We start from the raw sequence: 21,126 nt of genomic DNA, 5'->3' as shown, positions 1-21,126 counted from the left end.
GGGGTGGCAGGGTGGCCTAGTGGTTAGAGTGTAGAGGTGGCAGGGTGGCCTAGTGGTTAGAGCGTTGGACTAGTAACCAAAAGGTTGTAAGTTCATATCCCCAAGCTGACAAGGTACAAATCTGTCATTCTGCCCCTGATCAGGCAGTTAACCCACTGTTCCTAGGCCATCATTGAAAATAAGAATTTGTTCTTAACTGACTTGCCTAGTTAAATAAAGGTAAAATAAAAATAATGGATTTTGAAAAGAGCTATGATAAAGTAATACTGGAAGTCCTGGATTTTTTCCATTTATCAAATGGGTAAAATAATAAATAGTAGCTACTTCTCAGAGAGTTTTGAATTGTCAAGAGGAGTCAAACAAGGGTGTCCGCTGTTACCATATCTATTCGTTATGGACATCGAAATGAAATGCTAGCTATTAAAATCAGATTCAATAACAACATTAGAGGATTAGAAATCCAAGGCTTATAAACAAAGATGTCAATGTATGCTGATGACTCAAGTTTTATATTAAGTCTGCAAGTTAGATCCCTGCAATGTCTCATTTAAGATCTTGCAAAATTTTCTGGACCAGAACCTAATTATGATAAGTATACAATATTAAATATTAGATCTTTAAAAAATACAACCATTCCATTACCATGCAGTTTACCTATAAAATGGGCTGATGGTGAAGTAAACATACATTCATTTCACAAAATATATAAATAAGCTCTCCACAATTAATTTCAATAGAATCCTAGTAAAAATCGACATGATCCTGCAACCATGGAGAGGTAAATACCTGTCTATTTATGGAACAATTACCCTGATTAACTCCTTAGTCATATCTCACTTTACTCACTTATGGCCCTGCCTACTCCTGATGATTTGTTTTTCAAATCATATGAGCAAATTTATTTTCTTAATTTTATCTGGGATGATAAACCAGACAAGATAAAGCATGCCTATCTATATAATGAATATGCACTGTGTGGGTTGAGATTATTACATATAAAAGCACTAATCCGGTCTCTAAAAGTTTCAATTATACAAACGTTTTACTGGTATTGCTTGGGGGTGGGGAATGGATGGCAGCTCTCGGGGAACTGTGTGTGTGTGTGTGTGTGTGTGTGGGGGCGGGGGGGATGGTGGCCAGCCCCCGGAGCTTACATTCTGAGAACATGGTAACCACATTCTGGATAAGTCCTATTTGACATTAAGGTAATTGTCTGTTGGAAACCTTCCTTGTACATCAGGGGAACATTCCTATGGAATCCTTAGTTAATAATCTAATGAGACTCTTAGAGGAACGGAAAGGAACGTTCTATACATTTCTGGGAATTCGTTGTTAGCTGGGAAGGAGCAGATCTGCTCTTGTTGTGAATGTGTGTTGATGTGTTCTGTTCCCCCCTCCAGATGTCTGCGACGGGCAGCCTATCACCACGGCGCTCCCTGTACCGTACCCTATCAGACGAGAGTGTGTGTAGCAGCAACAGAAAGGGCTCGTCCTACGCCTCCTCTCATAGCTCCATGCTGGACCAGGCGCTGCCCAATGACATCCTGTTCTCCACCACTCCACCCTATCACGCCACCCTGCCACCACGCATGCCAGGACAGGGGGGCTCCAACCTCAGGAGTAAGTATTGCACAAACACATCCAGACATACAATGGAAATGCGTCTGTCATTAAGGTGCATTAAGACCTGTCACAACCAGCTAATGTTCACTGAGATTGAACGCTTGAGGCACTCACACTGAGATTGCATGAGTTGGACAGCTGTGTCCTGACTGACCAGCTGAGAGGAGGAGGTCTCTGACATGAACATGCTCAATCCTCATTAGGACAGCTATACTGTCAGTCACACAGAATGTCCTGTTCACCTGTCAGACCCTGTCTGTCTCTCCTCTCCCTTCCTCGGTTTCATTTCCATATTGGTATTCAGTGCTCTGTTGAGATAAAGAGAATGTCTTTGAAGTGCTGCTGTTCATCCTCTTAGCTGGTTCTTCTCTCTTGCCCTCTTCGCTGGTTCTTCTCTCTTAACCTTCTTAGCTGGTTCTTCTCTCTTAACGCTCTTAGCTGTCTCTTTTCCTGTTGCCTTCTTGTAACTGTCATGCCTGATGGATGCCTGATTGTTGTGAAGGGTAGCTGTTACATGAGCTCTCTCTTCTCTCTATCTTTCTCCTCCACACTAAAACCTACCAATTTGGTAAATAGTTGAGACTCAAATTGGAGGGAGTGAATTATCTCTCTCTCACTCTCTTGCTCGCTCTCCCCTCTCTCCCTCTCCTGTCACTTTCAAAGTGTTCTCTGTGAAATAAGAGCCTTTATATTACATTCCCTGTCTGTCAAGGAGAGTGCTGAAAGAGAGGAGAGAGCAAAGAGAGAGACAAAGAGATAGAGAGGGAGAGGGAGAGATAGTGACCAAGGAGAGAGAGGAGGGAAGAGAGAGAGAAAGAGAGAGGAGAGAAGGGGAGAGAGAGAGGAGAGAAGGGAAGGGAGAGAGAGAGGAGAGAAGGGAAGGGAGAGAGAGAGGAGAGAGAGGAGAGGAGGAGAGAGAGAGAGAGAGAGAGAGAGAGAGAGAGAGAGAGAGAGAGAGAGAGAGAGAGAGAGAGAGAGGCAGTGGAATAGTGGAAGTGAAAGGATAGGGAGGGAGAGTACAACCTAAAGCACCAAATAATGAATGCAGAGCAAAGTTAGACCGATACCTGCTGATTATCAAAATCCAGAAACGAGTCGTTAAATTCTACAACCACCTAAAAGGAAGTCATTCCCAAACCTTCCCTAACAAATCCATCCCCTACAGAGAGATTAACATAGACACATATTGCTTAGAGTCCCCTAAGCAATCTGGTCCTGGGGCTCTGTTCACAAACACAAACTGACCCCACAGAGCCCCATGACAGCAACACAATTAGACCCAACCAAATCACGAGAAAACAAAAAGATAATTACCTGACACATTGGAAAGAAAAACTAGAATGAGCAAACTTGAATGTTATTTGGCCCCTAAACAGAGAGTACACAGTGTCAGAATACCTGACCACTGTGACTGACCCAAACTTAAGGAAAGCTTTGACTATTTACAGACTCAGCGAGCATAGCCTTGCTATTGAGAAAGGACGCCGTTGGCAGACATGGCTCTCAAGAGAAGACAGGCTATGTGCTCACTGCCCACAAAATGAGGTGGAAACTGAGCTGCACTTCCTAACCTCATTCCCAATGTATGACCATATTAGAGACACATATTTCCCTCAGATTACACAGATTTCTAAAGAATTAGAAAACAAATCCAATTGTGATAAACTCCATATCTACTGGGTGAAATACCACAGTGTGACATCACAGCAGCAATATTTGTGACCTGTTGCCGCAAGAAAAGGGCAACCAGTGAAGAACAAACACCATTGTAAATACAACCCATATTTATGCTTATTTATTTTCCCTTTTGTACTTTAACTATTTTCACATCATTACAACACTGTATATAATATGATGTGTTACATCATTACAACACTGTATATAATATGATGTGTTACATCATTACAACACTGTATATAATATGATGTGTTACATCATTACAACACTGTATATAATATGATGTGTTACATCATTACAACACTGTATATAATATGATGTGTTACATCATTACAACACTGTATATAATATGATGTGTTACATCATTACAACACTGTATATAATATGATGTGTTACATCATTACAACACTGTATATAATATGATGTGTTACATCATTACAACACTGTATATAATATGATGTGTTACATCATTACAACACTGTATATAGACATAATATGACATTTGAAATGTCTCTATTCCTTTGGAATCTTTATGAGTTTAATGTTTAATTTTGTATTGTTTTTCTTTTTGACTTGCTTTGACAATGTAAACATAAAGCATAAAGCCCCTTAAATTGAAATTGAACATTACGAAAGGGGTTGTTGATTGAGACATGAAGACATCCAGTGAGACAAGCCATTTATTACCCTTCAGACAGCTTCTTCAGAGGAGAGAGGAGAGATGCTGTAATGCTCACTTGGTCTTGGGTACGTCTCCCAGCCAAGGACACTTGGTCTTGTGGACGTCTCCCAGCCAAGGACATTGGGTCTTGTGGAGGGCTCCTAGCCAAGGACACTGGGTCTTGTGGAGGGCTCCTGGCCAAGGACACAGGACCTTGTGGAGGGCTCCTAGCCAAGGACACAGGGTCTTGTGGAGGGCTCCTAGCCAAGGATACAGGGTCTTGTGGAGGGCTCCTAGCCAAGGACACAGGGTCTTGTGGAGGGCTCCTAGCCAAGGACACAGGGTCTTGTGGAGGGCTCCTAGCCAAGGACACTGGGTCTTGTGGAGGGCTCCTAGCCAAGGACACTGGGTCTTGTGGAGGGCTCCTAGCCAAGGACACTGGGTCTTGGGTACGGCTCCTGGCCAAGGAGACTGGGTCTTGTGTACGTCTCCTAGCCAAGGACACTGAGTCTTGTTTGGTCTTTCTTACAAGATTTAGTGAACTTGTTGACACAACAGTTGTTCCTGTTATTGGTTATAAGGGCCTTCTCCAGGACGGCCTGTTAGACATTTTCTCTGGTTCTGTGCTAGAGATTCATACATTTGGATTAATCTAAAAATTTCCTGAAGTCAAAAACCATGTGTGTGCTGGTCATTGACCTGCCTGTCTTCTTTCCCTCTCTTTCTCGAGATGAGTTCTGGTTCTCTGACGGCTCGCTGGCTGACAGGTCAAAGTTCAACGACCCTGGTCTCATGCCCCTCCCTGACTCCGCCTCCGGACTCGACTGGTCACACCTGGTAGACGCTGCACGCACTTTCGAAGGTAAGAAACTGGGGAGTGTGTGTGTATGTGCATTAGCGTCTGTGTGATAGTGAGCATGTGTGTTACCGCCACTGTTTGATATTGTAGCTGCTTTGTGTTAGTCTCGCTCCTCTCTCCTTCCCACTACACTTCCAATCTGTTGCTTTGTGTTAGTCGCTCTCCTCTCTCCTTCCCACTACACTTCCAATCTGTTGCTTTGTGTTAGTCTCGCTCCTCTCTCCTTCCCACTACACTTCCAATCTGCTGCTTTGTGTTAGTCGTTTCTCCTCTCCTTCCCACTACACATCAATCTGTTGCTTTGTGTTAGTCGTTCTCCTCTCTCCTTCCCACTACACTTCCAATCTGTTGCTTTGTGTTAGTCGTTCTCCTCTCTCCTTCCCACTACACTTCCAATCTGTTGCTTTGTGTTAGTCGTTCTCCTCTCTCCTTCCCCTACACTTCCAATCTGTTGCTTGTGTTAGTCTCGCTCTCTCCTTCCCACTACACTTCCAATCTGTTGCTTTGTGTTAGTCGTTCTCCTCTCTCCTTCCCACTACACTTCCAATCTGTTGTTTTGTGTTAGTCGTTCTCCTCTCTCCTTCCACTACACTTCCAATCTGTTGTTTTGTGTAAGTCTCGCTCCTCTCCTTCCCACTACACTTCCAATCTGTTGCTTTGTGTTAGTCTCGCTCCTCTCTCCTTCCCACTACACTTCCAATCTGTTGCTTTGTGTTAGTCGTTCTCCTCTCTCCTTCCCACTACACTTCCAATCTGTTGCTTTGTGTTAGTCGTTCTCCTCTCTCCTTCCCACTACACTTCCAATCTGTTGCATTGTGTTAGTCGTTCTCCTCTCTCCTTCCCACTACACTTCCAATCTGTTGCTTTGTGTTAGTCGTTCTCCTCTCTCCTTCCCACTACACTTCCAATCTGTTGCTTTGTGTTAGTCCCTCTCTCCTTCCCACTACACTTCCAATCTGTTGCTTTGTGTTAGTCGTTCTCCTCTCTCCTTCCCACTACACTTCCAATCTGTTGCTTTGTGTTAGTCGTTCTCCTCTCTCCTTCCCACTACACTTCCAATCTGTTGCTTTGTGTTAGTCCTCTCTCCTTCCCACTACACTTCCAATCTGTTGCTTTGTGTTAGTCGTTCTCCTCTCTCCTTCCCACTACACTTCCAATCTGTTGCTTTGTGTAAGTCTCAAGCTCCTCTCTCTCCTTCCCACTACACTTCCAATCTGTTGCTTTGTGTTAGTCGTTCTCCTCTCTCCTTCCCACTACACTTCCAATCTGTTGCTTTGTGTTAGTCGTTCTCCTCTCTCCTTCCCACTACACTTCCAATCTGTTGCTTTATGTTAGTCGTTCTCCTCTCTCCTTCCCACTACACTTTTAATCTGTTGCTTTGTGTTAGTCGTTCTCCTCTCTCCTTCCCACTACACTTCCAATCTGTTGTTTTGTGTTAGTCGTTCTCTCTCTCCTTCCCACTACACTTCCAATCTGTTGTTTTGTGTTAGTCGTTCTCCTCTCTCCTTCCCACTACACTTCCAATCTGTTGTTTTTGTGTTAGTCGCTCTCCTCTCTCCTTCCCACTACACTTCCAATCTGTTGTTTTGTGTTAGTCGTTCTCCCTCTCCTTCCCACTACACTTCCAATCTGTTGCTTTGTGTTAGTCGTTCTCCTCTCTCCTTCCCACTACACTTCCAATCTGTTGCTTTGTGTTAGTCGTTCTCCTCTCTCCTTCCCACTACACTTCCAATCTGTTGCTTTGTGTTAGTCGTTCTACTCTCTCCTTCCCACTACACTTCCAATCTGTTGCTTTGTGTTAGTCGTTCTCCTCTCTCCTTCCCACTACACTTCCAATCTGTTGCTTTGTGTTAGTCGTTCTCCTCTCTCCTTCCCACTACACTTCCAATCTGTTGCTTTGTGTTAGTCCTCTCCTTCCCACTACACTTCCAATCTGTTGCTTTGTGTTAGTCGTTCTCCCTCTCCTTCCCACTACACTTCCAATCTGTTGCTTTGTGTTAGTCGTTCTCCTCTCTCCTTCCCACTACACTTCCAATCTGTTGCTTTGTGTTAGTCGCTCTCCTCTCCTCTCTCCTTCCCACTACACTTCCAATCTGTTGCTTTGTGTTAGTCCTCTCTCCTTCCCACTACACTTCCAATCTGTTGCTTTGTGTTAGCCGTTCTCCTCTCTCCTTCCCACTACACTTCCAATCTGTTGCTTTGTGTTAGTCTCGCTCTCTCTCCTTCCCACTACACTTCCAATCTGTTGCTTTGTGTTAGTCGTTCTCCTCTCTCCTTCCCACTACACTTCCAATCTGTTGCTTTGTGTAAGTCTCGCTCCTCTCTCCTTCCCACTACACTTCCAATCTGTTGCTTTGTGTTAGCCGTTCTCCTCTCTCCTTCCCACTACACTTCCAATCTGTTGCTTTATGTTAGTCGTTCTCCTCTCTCCTTCCCACTACACTTTTAATCTGTTGCTTTGTGTTAGTCGTTCTCCTCTCTCCTTCCCACTACACTTCCAATCTGTTGTTTGTGTTAGTCGTTCTCCTCTCTCCTTCCCACTACACTTCCAATCTGTTGTTTTGTGTTAGTCGTTCTCCTCTCTCCTTCCCACTACACTTCCAATCTGTTGTTTTGTGTTAGTCGTTCTCCTCTCTCCTTCCCACTACACTTCCAATCTGTTGCTTTGTGTTAGTCGTTCTACTCTCTCCTTCCCACTACACTTCCAATCTGTTGCTTTGTGTTAGTCGTTCTCCTCTCTCCTTCCCACTACACTTCCAATCTGTTGCTTTGTGTTAGTCGTTCTCCTCTCTCCTTCCCACTACACTTCCAATCTGTTGCTTTGTGTTAGTCGTTCTACTCTCTCCTTCCCACTACACTTCCAATCTGTTGCTTTGTGTTAGTCGTTCTCCTCTCTCCTTCCCACTACACTTCCAATCTGTTGCTTTGTGTTAGTCGTTCTCCTCTCTCCTTCCCACTACACTTCCAATCTGTTGCTTTGTGTTAGTCCTCTCTCCTTCCCCACTACACTTCCAATCTGTTGCTTTGTGTTAGCCGTTCTCCTCTCTCCTTCCCACTACACTTCCAATCTGTTGCTTTGTGTTAGTCTCGCTCCTCTCTCCTTCCCACTACACTTCCAATCTGTTGCTTTGTGTTAGTCGTTCTCCTCTCTCCTTCCCACTACACTTCCAATCTGTTGCTTTGTGTAAGTCTCGCTCCCCTCTCTCCTTCCCACTACACTTCCAATCTGTTGCTTTGTGTTAGCCGTTCTCCTCTCTCCTTCCCACTACACTTCCAATCTGTTGCTTTATGTTAGTCGTTCTCCTCTCCTTCCCACTACACTTTTAATCTGTTGCTTTGTGTTAGTCGTTCTCCTCTCTCCTTCCCACTACACTTCCAATCTGTTGTTTTGTGTTAGTCGTTCTCCTCTCTCCTTCCCACTACACTTCCAATCTGTTGTTTTGTGTTAGTCGTTCTCCTCTCTCCTTCCCACTACACTTCCAATTTGTTGTTTTGTGTTAGTCGTTCTCCTCTCTCCTTCCCACTACACTTCCAATCTGTTGCTTTTGTGTTAGTCGTTCTACTCTCTCCTTCCCACTACACTTCCAATCTGTTGCTTTGTGTTAGTCGTTCTCCTCTCTCCTTCCCACTACACTTCCAATCTGTTGCTTTGTGTTAGTCGTTCTCCTCTCTCCTTCCCACTACACTTCCAATCTGTTGCTTTGTGTTAGTCGTTCTACTCTCTCCTTCCACTACACTTCCAATCTGTTGCTTTGTGTTAGTCGTTCTCCTCTCTCCTTCCCACTACACTTCCAATCTGTTGCTTTGTGTTAGTCGTTCTCCTCTCTCCTTCCCCACTACACTTCCAATCTGTTGCTTTGTGTTAGTCCTCTCTCCTTCCCCACTACACTTCCAATCTGTTGCTTTGTGTTAGCCGTTCTCCTCTCTCCTTCCCACTACACTTCCAATCTGTTGCTTTGTGTTAGTCTCGCTCCTCTCTCCTTCCCACTACACTTCCAATCTGTTGCTTTGTGTTAGTCGTTCTCCTCTCCTTCCCACTACACTTCCAATCTGTTGCTTTGTGTAAGTCTCGCTCCTCTCTCCTTCCCACTACACTTCCAATCTGTTGCTTTGTGTTAGCCGTTCTCCTCTCTCCTTCCCACTACACTTCCAATCTGTTGCTTTGTGTTAGCGTTCTCCTCTCTCTTTCCCACTACACTTCCAATCTGTTGCTTTGTGTTAGTCGTTCTCCTCTCTCCTTCCCACTACACTTCCAATCTGTTGCTTTGTGTTAGTCGTTCTCCTCTCTCCTTCCACTACACTTCCAATCTGTTGCTTTGTGTTAGTCGTTCTCCTCTCCTTCCCACTACACTTCCAATCTGTTGCTTTGTGTTAGTCGTTCTCTCTCTCCTTCCCACTACACTTCAATCTGTTGCTTTGTGTTAGTCGTTCTCCTCTCTCCTTCCCACTACACTTCCAATATGTTGCTTTGTGTTAGTCGTTCTCTCTCTCCTTCCCACTACACTTCCAATCTGTTGTTTTGGGTTCATCTCTAACTTCTGTAGAATCTCTAACTACCATAGAAGCTCTAACTACCGTAGAAGCTCTAACTACAGTAGAAGTTTTAACTACAGTAGAATCTCTATCTACAGTAGAAGCTGTAACTATCATGTAAAATCTAACTCCCGTAGGATCTCTAACTCCCTTAGAAGTTCTAACTACTGTAGAATCTCTAACTACTCTAGAATGTCTAACTACAGTAGAAGTGTTAACTACTGTAGAATATCTAACTACAATAGAAGTGTTAACTACTGTAGGATGTCCAACTACTGTATAATCTCTCGTTCTGTAGAATCTAACTACTGTAGAATCTCTAACTACTGTATAAGTTCTAACTACTGTAGTATCTCTAACTACTGTAGAATCTCTAACTACTATAGTAGTGTTAACTACAGTAGATTATCTAACTACATTAGAAGTGTTAACTACTGTAGAAACTCTAACTACTGTAGAATCTAACTACTGTCGAAGTTCTAACTACTGTAGAAGTTCTAACTACTGTAGGATCTCTAACTACTGTATAATCTCTAACTACTGACGAATTTCTAACTACTGTAGAAGCTCTGACGAAGAGAGACCCATCATTTCACTGAGCTGAAATCCCTAACCTAAAACCATCCTGCATCAGACTGCTAGCTTGCCTCTGAAGCTAATCAGGGTTGGTCCTGGTCGGTCCTTGGAAATGAGACCAGATGCTGCTGGAAGCGTGTTGAGCCCAGTAGGGGGCACTGTTCCTCTGCTCCCAGCGCATTGAAGGGTCACTTCGCTGATGTTTTTTGGATGGGACATTAAATGGGTGTCCTGACTCTCTGTTGTCATTAAAAATCCCATGGCATTTATCCTAAGAGTAGGATTTTTAACCCTGGTGTCATGACAAAATTCTCATCATGGCCACCAAATCGTCCTCATTCCTAATTAGCATATATCACTCCTCACCTCTCCACCTGATATCGGATGTGTGTAGATCAATCTGGCACACTAATGTGACCCATTTCAGGAAACTAGTCGGAAGTCAATACATCACTAGTTTATCTTTTTATTGTTTTTGTTTTTTGGCAGAAATACCTTCTGGAACACGTGAACTTTCATGTGCCTTAATAACAAACATGTATAACCATCTGTAAATATGAATATATTAAATTAAGAGCCTTGTTGGTTAAGCCACAGAAAAAGCGAGGAACCTTCCCACTAGCGATGATTGGCTGAAATAATGTGTAGGCTGGACATGCCGAGAAATGGGTTCGGATTGGTCTGCCATATTGAAGGCTTCTGTCTATTGGAGCTGGTCAGCCTGTTGGTAATCCTGTAGAACGCAGCTTTTTAAAAAAAATGTGTAGTGGAGCTGCATAAGTGTTGCTCTCCACTTTCTGGAGGATCAAGTTTTGAAATCAGTGGAATTAGAGTATGATAGTTAAAGAGATGGAGAAAATACCTGTCTCCGGATTACATCTTCAAACTAAGGGCAACCGTGGTATGGCATCCGTGACAGGGAGATGCGTCCATCATACATGATGATGTATACATGTTAGATAGTCTAGCATTAGCTAGCTACATTTTCAGATATTACACATTTTACATTTTGACAGAAAGTAGTTTAATTTAAGCTAAAATGTACTGTTAGCTAGCTAGCTAGATAACGTTACATGTATGATGTTATTATTCGTATCCCAGAGCCGTTTACTTTGCTAGTCAGAGCCTATTGTTAGCTAGCTAACATTGAACTTGTTTGGTTAGCTCCCAGCAGATTCATGCAATGTAGTAATGACACGTTCATTGTTGGTTAACTAGCCAACTGCTCTTTAGCTAATGTTATGTGACATGTGTGACATGTGTGATCCTACGTGTTGTTTACCTAGCTAGGTTCGTTGTTTAGCTAGCTAGGTTCGTTGTTTACCTAGCTAGGTTCGTTGTTTAGCTAGCTAGGTTCGTTGTTTACCTAGCTAGGTTTGTTGTTTACCTAGCTAGGTTCGTTGTTTAGCTAGCTAGGTTCGTTGTTTACCTAGCTAGGTTTGTTGTTTAGCTAGCTAGGTTCGTTGTTTAGCTAGCTAGGTTCGTTGTTTACCTAGCTAGGTTCGTTGTTTAGCTAGCTAGGTTCGTTGTTTATTAGGTTACCTAGCTAGGTGCATGTCTTAAGCTAAACACCTGTTGAATATGGCCGGTGTCAGTAAACGTTGGCAAAGAAACGTAATGGCATTTTTGCCTTCAGAGTTGGTTAGGCTGTTTCATGTTATCCAGAGTTAAACCAATCATCAGCCAGAGAGTCAAGTGTTCATTCAGAACGCTCCGAGAGCGAAACGAGATGGGTGGGGCTAAAGCTTAACAGGGTGTGAACGATACTGAATGGGTGTAGATAAAGAAGAGCTCTTCACTAGATACCAAAACAGTCACAGGCCATTTTCTTAAAAGTGAGTTTACAAGTTGAAAGCAGAATGATATGATATACTATTTGTTAGCTCTGACTCTAGATTTATCCAATTAAAAAAAAACACAATTAAACATTTTGCTTCATAACACTGAGTCCAGGTGGCGATTCACAAATGGTCGCCGTGCATCACCCAGGTGGGTGCTACACATTGATGGTGGATGAGATGTTTCCCACTACTATGGAAAGCTCTTTGACTACCTCAGTTGGTAGAAAGTGCTATTTAAATCCAATCAATTATTAGATAATTGTATTTCCTCTCAGTCCCCTGCAGACAATAGTGATTGAACGGCATTGGCTCTCCCTGGCTCTTTCTCTGTGCCTCAGTTTCTCTTCTCTATGGTCTACTAGCTAGCTGTCTATTCATAGCATTTACTCTTCTCCTTGCCTGGATTTAAGTCATTTACCATCAATACTGTTGATAGAGACAGAGGAGAGATCAACCTCCTGAATAACCTCTGCCTGTCTGAGACTTGATCTGTTGTAGTTGTTGATCACTTTCACTACGCACACGCGCGCACGCACACACACACACACACGCACGCACGCACGCACAGGCACAGGCACAGGCACAGGCACGCACGCACACACGCACGCACACACACACACACACACACACACTCTGTGTCTGCTTGGTTTATGACTACTAACTACTAATTTGGCATGATTCAAAGATGCTCAGCCAAGCTGTCTCTCTTTGTCTCCTCTGTCTCTCTCTGTAGCCTCTAGCCAAGCTGTCTCTCTGCCTCTCTCTGTAGCCTCTAGCCAAGCTGTCTCTCTCTGTCTCTCTGTAGCCTCTAGCCAAGCTGCTCTCTGTAGCCTCTAGCCAAGCTGTCTCTCTCTGCCTCTCTCTGTAGCCTCTAGCCAAGCTGTCTCTCTCTGTCTCCCCTGTCTCTCTCTGTAGCCTCTAGCCAAGCTGTCTCTCTCTGCCTCTCTGTAGCCTCTAGCCAAGCTGTCTCTCTCTGTCTCCCTCTGTCTCTCTCTGTAGCCCTCTAGCCAAGCTGTCTCTCTGTCTCCTCTGTCTCTCTCTGTAGCCTCTAGCCAAGCTGTCTCTCTGTAGCCTCTAGCCAAGCTGTCTCTCACTGTCTCTCTCTGTAGCCTCTAGCCAAGCTGTCTCTCACTGTCTCTCTGTGTAGCCTCTAGCCAAGCTGTCTCTCTGTAGCCTCTAGCCAAGCTGTCTCTCACTGTCTCTCTCTGTAGCCTCTAGCCAAGCTGTCTCTCTCTGCCTCTCTCTGTAGCCTCTCGCCAAGACTGTCTCTCTCTGCCTCTCTCTGTAGCCTCTAGCCAAGCTGTCTCTCTCTGTAGCCTCTAGCCAAGCTGTCTCTCACTGTCTCTCTCTCTGTAGCCTCTAGCCAAGCTGTCTCTCACTGTCTCTCTGTGTAGCCTCTAGCCAAGCTGTCTCTCTGTAGCCCTAGCCAAGCTGTCTCTCTCTGTAGCCTCTAGCCAAGCTGTCTCTCTCTGTAGCCTCTAGCCAAGCTGTCTCTCACTGTCTCTCTCTGTAGTCTCTAGCCAAGCTGTCTCTGTCTGCCTCGCTCTGTAGCCTCTCGCCAAGCTACCCTCTCTGTCTCCCTCTGTCTCTCTCTCTGTAACCTGTAGCCAAGCTGTCTCTCTCTGCTTCTCTCTGTAGCCTCTAGCCAAGCTGTCCTCTCTGTCTCCCTCTGTCTCTCTGTAGCCTCTAGCCAAGCTGTCTCTCTCTGCCTCTCTCTGTAGCCTCTAGCCAAGCTGTCTCTCTCTGTCTCCCTCTGTCTCTCTCTGTAGCCTCTAGCCAAGCTTCCTCTCTCTGTAGCCTCTAGCCAAGCTGTCTCTCACTGTCTCTCTCTGTAGCCTCTAGCCAAGCTGTCTCTCTCTGTAGCCTCTCGCCAAGCTGTCTCTCTCTGCCTCTCTCTGTAGCCTCTAGCCAAGCTGTCTCTCTCTGCCTCTCTCTGTAGACTCTAGCCAAGCTGTCTCTCTCTCTGCCTCTCTCTGTAGCCTCTCGCCAAGCTGTCTCTCTCTGCCTCTCTCTGTAGCCTCTAGCCAAGCTGTCTCTCTCTGCCTCTCTCTGTAGCCTCTAGCCAAGCTGTCTCTCTCTGCCTCTCTCTGTAGCCTCTAGCCAAGCTGTCTCTCTCTGCCTCTCTCTGTAGCCTCTAGCCAGGCTGTCTCTCTCTGTCTCTCTCTGTAGCCTCTGGCCAAGCTGTCTCTCTCTGCCTCTCTCTGTAGCCTCTCGCCAAGTTGCTCTCTCTGTAGCCTCTAGCCAAGCGGTCTCTCTCTCTCCCTCTCTTTAATATCCCTCCTCTATTCAATACGCTGCCGTCTCTCTCTCTATCAAATATCCTTCCTCTAATCAGTACTCTGCCTTCTCTTTGTGGCTCCCTCTCTTCAATACTCTCCCACAGAAACCATCTCTCTGGTCTACGTGGGTTACAGGCAATTCTGTTGTTTGATTGAATATGGAACATGGAAATGCCTGAAAAGCAGCCTTTCTGTTATGTGAGTGCCAGACTCAGTCAATGGTTCCATCACAAATGACACCTTAGTCCCTATAGGTCCTGATTCAAAGCAGTGCACTGCTGGGCTCTACTATATAGAGCCTGTCCACTAATAGGGAATAGGGTGCTATTTGGGAGACAATTCAGTCCCTGTCTCTGCTTTCGTGGAACTGTTTTGTTTCATCTTTGTGACGCAGCCTGTGAACAAGAAGGGAAACCGTCCATTCATATGGAATAAGAGAGTGGTCTCCCTAACCTTCTGTAAGCCTGATGCAAACAGCTAACACAATGTTTCTGAACTGACACCCTGTCCACTATATAGAGCCCTAAGGGTCCTGGTCAACAGTAGTCCACTATATAGAGCCCTGTGGGTCCTGGTCAACAGTAGTCCACTATATAGAGCCCTGTGGGTCCTGGTTAACAGTAGTCCACTATATAGAGCCCTGTGGGTCCTGGTCAACAGTAGTCCACTATATAGAGCCCTGTGGGTCCTGGTTAACAGTAGTCCACTATATAGAGCCCTGTGGGTCCTGGTCAACAGTAGTCCACTATAGAGCCCTATGGGTCCTGGTCAACAGTAGTCCACTATATAGAGCCCTGTGGGTCCTGGTCAACAGTAGACCACTATTTAGAGCCCTATGGGTCCTGGTCAACAGTAGTCCACAATATAGAGCCCTATGGTTCCTGGTCAACAGTAGTCCACTATATAGAGCCCTATGGGTCCTGGTCAACAGTAGACCACTATATAGAGCCCTATGGGTCCTGGTCAACAGTAGTCCACTATATAGAGCCCTAAGGGTCCTGGTCAACAGTAGTCCACTATATAGAGCCTAAGGGTCCTGGTCAACAGTTGTCCACTATATAGAGCCCTATGGGTCCTGGTCAACAGTAGACCACTATATAGAGCCCTATGGGTCCTGGTCAACAGTTGTCCACTATATAGAGCCCTATGGGTCCTGGTCAACAGTAGTCCACTATATAGAGCCCTATTATTTTATTATTTTTTTATTTTACCTTTATTTAACCAGGCAAGTCAGTTAAGAACATATTCTTATTTTCAATGGCCTGGGAACAGTGGGTTAACTGCCTGTTCAGGGGCAGAACGACAGATCTGTACCTTGTCAGCTCGGGGGTTTGACCTTCCGGTTACTAGTCCAACGCTCTAACCACTAGGCTACGCTGACGCCCTATGGGTCCTGGTCAACAGTAGTCCAGTTTTTAGAGAAGAGGTGGAGGTGGACATTTCAGACACACTCAGTGTTACAGACAGGGGCTTTTGTCTCAGAGATTTGGTTTGATTTGAGTCTACATTTACCAATTTGTAAGTCGCTCTGGATAAGAGCGTCTGCTAAATGACTTAAATGTAAATGTAAATGTACATTTGAGTCTACATTTATGGGACATTCTCTTTAAAGCAGTAAAGCATTAATCAGCAGTTGAAACAATAACCAACCCGACTTCCACCCCTGTTTCAGTAAAAAGCTGAGGATGGAGCTGAGAATGTAACCCCTCTCTAGATAGAGCCAAGCATTCAATGACCGACCATCCATGATCTCACAATGCTAGTTTTAAACATGCTTTGAGGCTCTGCAGTGTTGTTTTCAACTACATTGTTTACAAACATTAGAGTTAACAAGCTTCTATTTTGGGTTCTGATAGAATGTGACTGTTAAACTAAGCTGCTGAGGCATTTCAAAGTTATATTATTCCACAATCAATGGTTATTTTCATTAATACAGAAGTCCAAAAATGGATGGTGCAACTACAGATTGCCCCCAGAGATCGACTAGAGCTGTCCTCATAGTAAGGTAACTTACCAAGTCAGTGTTTTCCGTTGGGGAGAAAAGCAGGCAGAGCTGTTCTGGTGTAAGCCTAGAATACGCATGACTACAGCCTGACAGACGACTCTGTAATCTAGACCTTCTAGGAGCCAAGCAGCAGGCTCTTCAGACACATGGGGAGAGGAGAGGGAGAGGGAGAGGGAGAGGGAGAGGAGGGAGAGGGAGAGGAGAGGGGAGGGGAGGGGAGGGAGGGGGGGAGAGGAGGGAAGGAGGAGAGGAGAGGGGAGGGGAGGGGAGGGGAGGGGAGGGGGAGGGGAGAGGAGAGGAGGGGGAGGGGAGGGGAGGGAGGGGAGGGGAGAGGAGAGGAGAGGAGGGAGAGGAGAGGGAGAGGGAGAGGAGGGAGAGGAGAGGAGAGGAGAGGAGAGGAGAGGAGAGGAGAGGGAGAGGGAGAGGAGAGGAGAGGAGTTTACTTAAAATAATCTATTTATTAAAACCCACATTATTTAAAATAATCTATATATTAAAACCCACATTATTTAAAATAATCTATATAATAAAACCCAATTTACTTAAAATTATCTATTTATTAAAACCCAATTTATTTTAAATAATCTATTTTATTAAAACCCAAATTATTTAAAATAATCTATATAATAAAACCCAATTTATTTAAAATTATCTATATATTAAAACCCAATTTATTTTAAATAATCTATATATTAAAACCCAATTTATTTTAAATAATCTATATAATAAAACCCAATTTATTTTAAATAATCTATATATTAAAACCCAATTTATTTTAAATAATCTATATAATTAAACCCAATTTAAAGTTATCCATATAATAAAACCCAATTTACTTAAAATAATCTGTAAAATAATTTAACTGTCTTTATGGTTATATGTTGTTGATTGGAGATTGTTATAGATGCATGCAAACATTAACAATATCATGATTGAGCCTGTTTCCTGCTTGCTGTGTGTCCCAGACCAGCGGGTGGCGTCTTTCTGCACCATGACAGACATGCAGAGGGCCGAGGCGCTCCAAATCTCAAAGGAACTGGCCAGACGCGTGGCTGCAGCTGAGGGGCCGCCTTAGAGGCAGGGTGAGAGCCTCATCACTTGTAATACACATACCATACCATACGACACCATACCATACCATACCATACTCTACCATACTATACCGTACCACACCATACCATATTATACCATACCACACCATACCATACTATACAATACTATATCATACTACACCATACTATACCATACCATACTATACCATACCACACCATACCATACTATACTATACCACACTATACTCATACTAACCCATACTATACCATACTATACCATACCATACTACACCATACCATACCATACCATACTATACCATACCATACTATACCATACCCATACCATACTATACCATACTATACCATACCATACCATACTATACCATACTATACCATACCATACTATACCATACTATACCATACCATACCATACTATACCATACTATACCATACTATACCATACTATACCCATACCACACCATACCATACTATACCATACTATACCATACTATACCATACCATACCATACTATACCATACTATACCATACTATACCATACCATACTATACTATACCATACCATACTATACCATACCATACTATACCATACCATACCATACCATACTATACCATACTATACCATACCATACCATACTATACCATACTATACCATACTATACCATACTATACCATACCACACCATACCATACTATACCATACTATACCATACTATACCATACCATACTATACCATACCACACCATACCATACTATACCATACTATACTATAATATACCATACCGTACTATACTATGCCATACCCTACTATACCATACCATACCATACCACACCATACTATATTATACTATACCATACTATACCATACTATACCATACTATATTATACTATACTATACCGTACCGTACCATACCGTACCATACGTACTACACCATACCATACCATACTATACTATACCATACTATACCACACCATGCCGTACCATACTATACTATACCTTACCATACTATAATATACCATACTATACCATACCACACCATAACATACTATACAATACTATACCATTCCATACTATGCTATACCATACTATACCATACCCTACTATTATATACTATGCCATACTATACCATTCTATGCTGTACCATACTATACCATTCCATACTATACCATACCACATCATACGATACCATGCACATAATATCACACTATACAATACTATACCATACTATATTATACCATACAATACTATACCATACTATGCTATACCATGCCAAGCTATACCATACTATACTACACCTATTCCATACTAGTCCATACTATGCTATACCATACTATACCATACCCTACTATTCTATACTATGCCTTACTATACCATACTATGCTATACCATAATATACCATACCCTACTATTCTATACTATGCCCTACTATACCATACTATGCTATACCATACTATACCATACCCTACTATTCTATACTATACCTACTATACCATACTATGCTATACCATAATATACCATACCCTACTATTCTATACTATGCCCTACTATACCATACTATGCTGTACCATACTATACCTCATACCATACTATACCATGCGACATAATATCATACAATACCATACTATATCATACCATACAATACTATACCATAGCATGCCATACTATAGCATACCATGCTATGTCATACTATACCATACCATACTATACCATACCACATCAAATCATACTATACCATACCATACTATACCATACCACATCATATCATACTATACCATACTATACCATACCATACTATACCATACCATCAAATCATACTATACCATACCATACTATACCATACCACATCATATCATACTATACCATACTATACCATACCAAACTATACCATACCACATCATATCATACTATGGCACACCATACTATACGATACCGAACCCTACTATACTGTTCCATACTCTTACTATACCATACTGTACTATACCATACCATACCATACCATATTATACCATACCATACTATACCATACATTACTATACATTACTACACCATACTATGCTGTACCATACAACCACACTATACTATATTCTACCATACCATACTATACCATACACATTACACCATACTATGCTGTACCATACAACAACACACTATACTATATTATACCATACCATAAATATACCATACCATACTATACCATACTATACCGTATCATACTATACCACTTCAAATCACAACACTATACTACACTATAACATCTATGTGTTTGTCCAGGAACAACTCCCCTCCACTCTGACTGGTAAAGTCAACCAACTGGAAGTGATCCTGTGGACAACTGCAGTATGACCTCAGAAAGGTACGGCACTCTTCACTTCTTCGTCTTCGTCTTCTTATTTTCCTTCTTTCTCTTCCCACCTCCAGGACAATGGCCCTCAAAGGAAAATGTGTTGGCAACAATATTTTTAGGCTCCCGAGTGGCCCAGCGATCTAAGGCACTGCATCTCAGCGCAAGAGGCGTGGTATAGTGGTATACTGGTATGGTGTAGTAGTATGGTGTAATGGTGGAACGGTATTGTGTAATGGTATGGTGAAATGGTGCGGCAGGGTAGCCTAGTGGTTAGAGCTGTTGGACTAGCAGCCGAAAGGTTGCAATTTCAAATCCCTAAGCTGACAAGGTACAAATCTGTCATTCTGCCCTTGAACAGGCAGTTAACCCACTGTTCCCAGGGGCCGTCATTGAAAATAAGAATATGTTCTTAACTGACTTAACTGCCTCGTTAAATAAAGGTTAAAAAAATGGTATAAAGATATTATGTAATGTAATGGTATACCGGTATGGTGAAATGCTATAATGATACTGTGTAATTGTTTGGTGTAATAGTGTAATGGTGTAATGGTATGGTGTAATGGTATGGGTATGGTATGGTGTGGTGTGGTGTAATGGTATGGTGTAATGGTACAATGGTGTAATGGTATGGTGTAATGGTATGGTGTAATGGTATGGTGTAATAGTACGGTGTAATGGTGTAATGGTGTGGTGGTAATGGTATGGTGTAATGGTGCGGTGTAATGGTACGGTGTAATGGTATGGTGTAATGGTGTGGTGTAATGGTATAAATGATGTAATTATATGGTGTAATGGTACGGTGTAATGGTGTAATGGTATGGTGTAATGGTGTAATGGTACGGTGGCAATGGTATGGTGTAATAGTGTAATGGTATGGTGTAATAGTGTAATTGCGGTGTAATGGTATGGTAATAATGAATATAATGGTATGGTGTAATAGTGTAATGGTATGGTGTAATAATTGTAATGGTGCGGTGTAATGGTATGGTGTGGTATGGTGTAATAGTGTAATGGTATGGTGTAATGGTACAGTGTAATGGTATGGTGTAATGAACATGGTGTAATGGTATGGTGTAATAGTGTAATGGTATGTAGTGTAATGTGCGATTGTAATGTGCTATAATTGCAATGGTATGGTGTAATGTATGATGTAATGATATGGTGTAATGGTATGGTGTAATGTAATAGTCTGGTGTAATGGTATGGTGTAATGGTAATGGGTGTAATGGTATGGTGTAATAGTGTAATGGTATGGTGTAATGTACGGTGTAATGGTATGGTGTAATGGTATGGTGTAATGGTGTGGTGTAATGTAATGGTCTGGTGTAATGGTATGGTGTAATAGTGTAATGGTATGGTGTAATGGTATGGTGTAATGGTATGGTGTAATGGTTTAATGGTAGCGGTGTAATGGTATGGTGTAATGGTATGATGTAATGGTATGGTGTAATGGTATGATGTAATGGTATGGTGGTAATGGTGTGGTGTAATGGTGTGGTGTAATGGTATGGTGTAATGGTGTAATGGTTGTAATGGTGTGGTGTAATGGAATAATCTGCTAAATGACTTAAATGTAAATGTAATGTAAATGAATAATGGTATGGTGTAATGGTATGGTGTAATGGTATGGTGTAATGGTGTGGTGTAATGGTATGGTGT

The 21,126-nt window shown here is 42.9% G+C and overlaps 1 protein-coding gene across 1 annotated transcript in view; it reads left to right on the top strand.

Annotated features, from left to right (window-relative positions):
• The window catches only part of LOC118363521 (signal-induced proliferation-associated 1-like protein 2), a 434,866-nt gene that overhangs the window by 361,366 nt on the left and 52,374 nt on the right, over positions 1-21,126 (top strand). Inside the window, exons 19-20 of the mRNA XM_052497073.1 lie at positions 1,401-1,620; positions 4,692-4,823. Of these exons, the coding sequence (XP_052353033.1) occupies positions 1,401-1,620; positions 4,692-4,823 (352 nt within the window). The remainder of the gene's footprint in view (positions 1-1,400; positions 1,621-4,691; positions 4,824-21,126) is intronic.

Source organism: Oncorhynchus keta, chromosome 3, assembly GCF_023373465.1.
Source record: "Oncorhynchus keta strain PuntledgeMale-10-30-2019 chromosome 3, Oket_V2, whole genome shotgun sequence".
NCBI classification, from domain to species: domain Eukaryota; kingdom Metazoa; phylum Chordata; class Actinopteri; order Salmoniformes; family Salmonidae; genus Oncorhynchus; species Oncorhynchus keta.
This window is presented reverse-complemented; position numbering and strand designations above follow the sequence as displayed.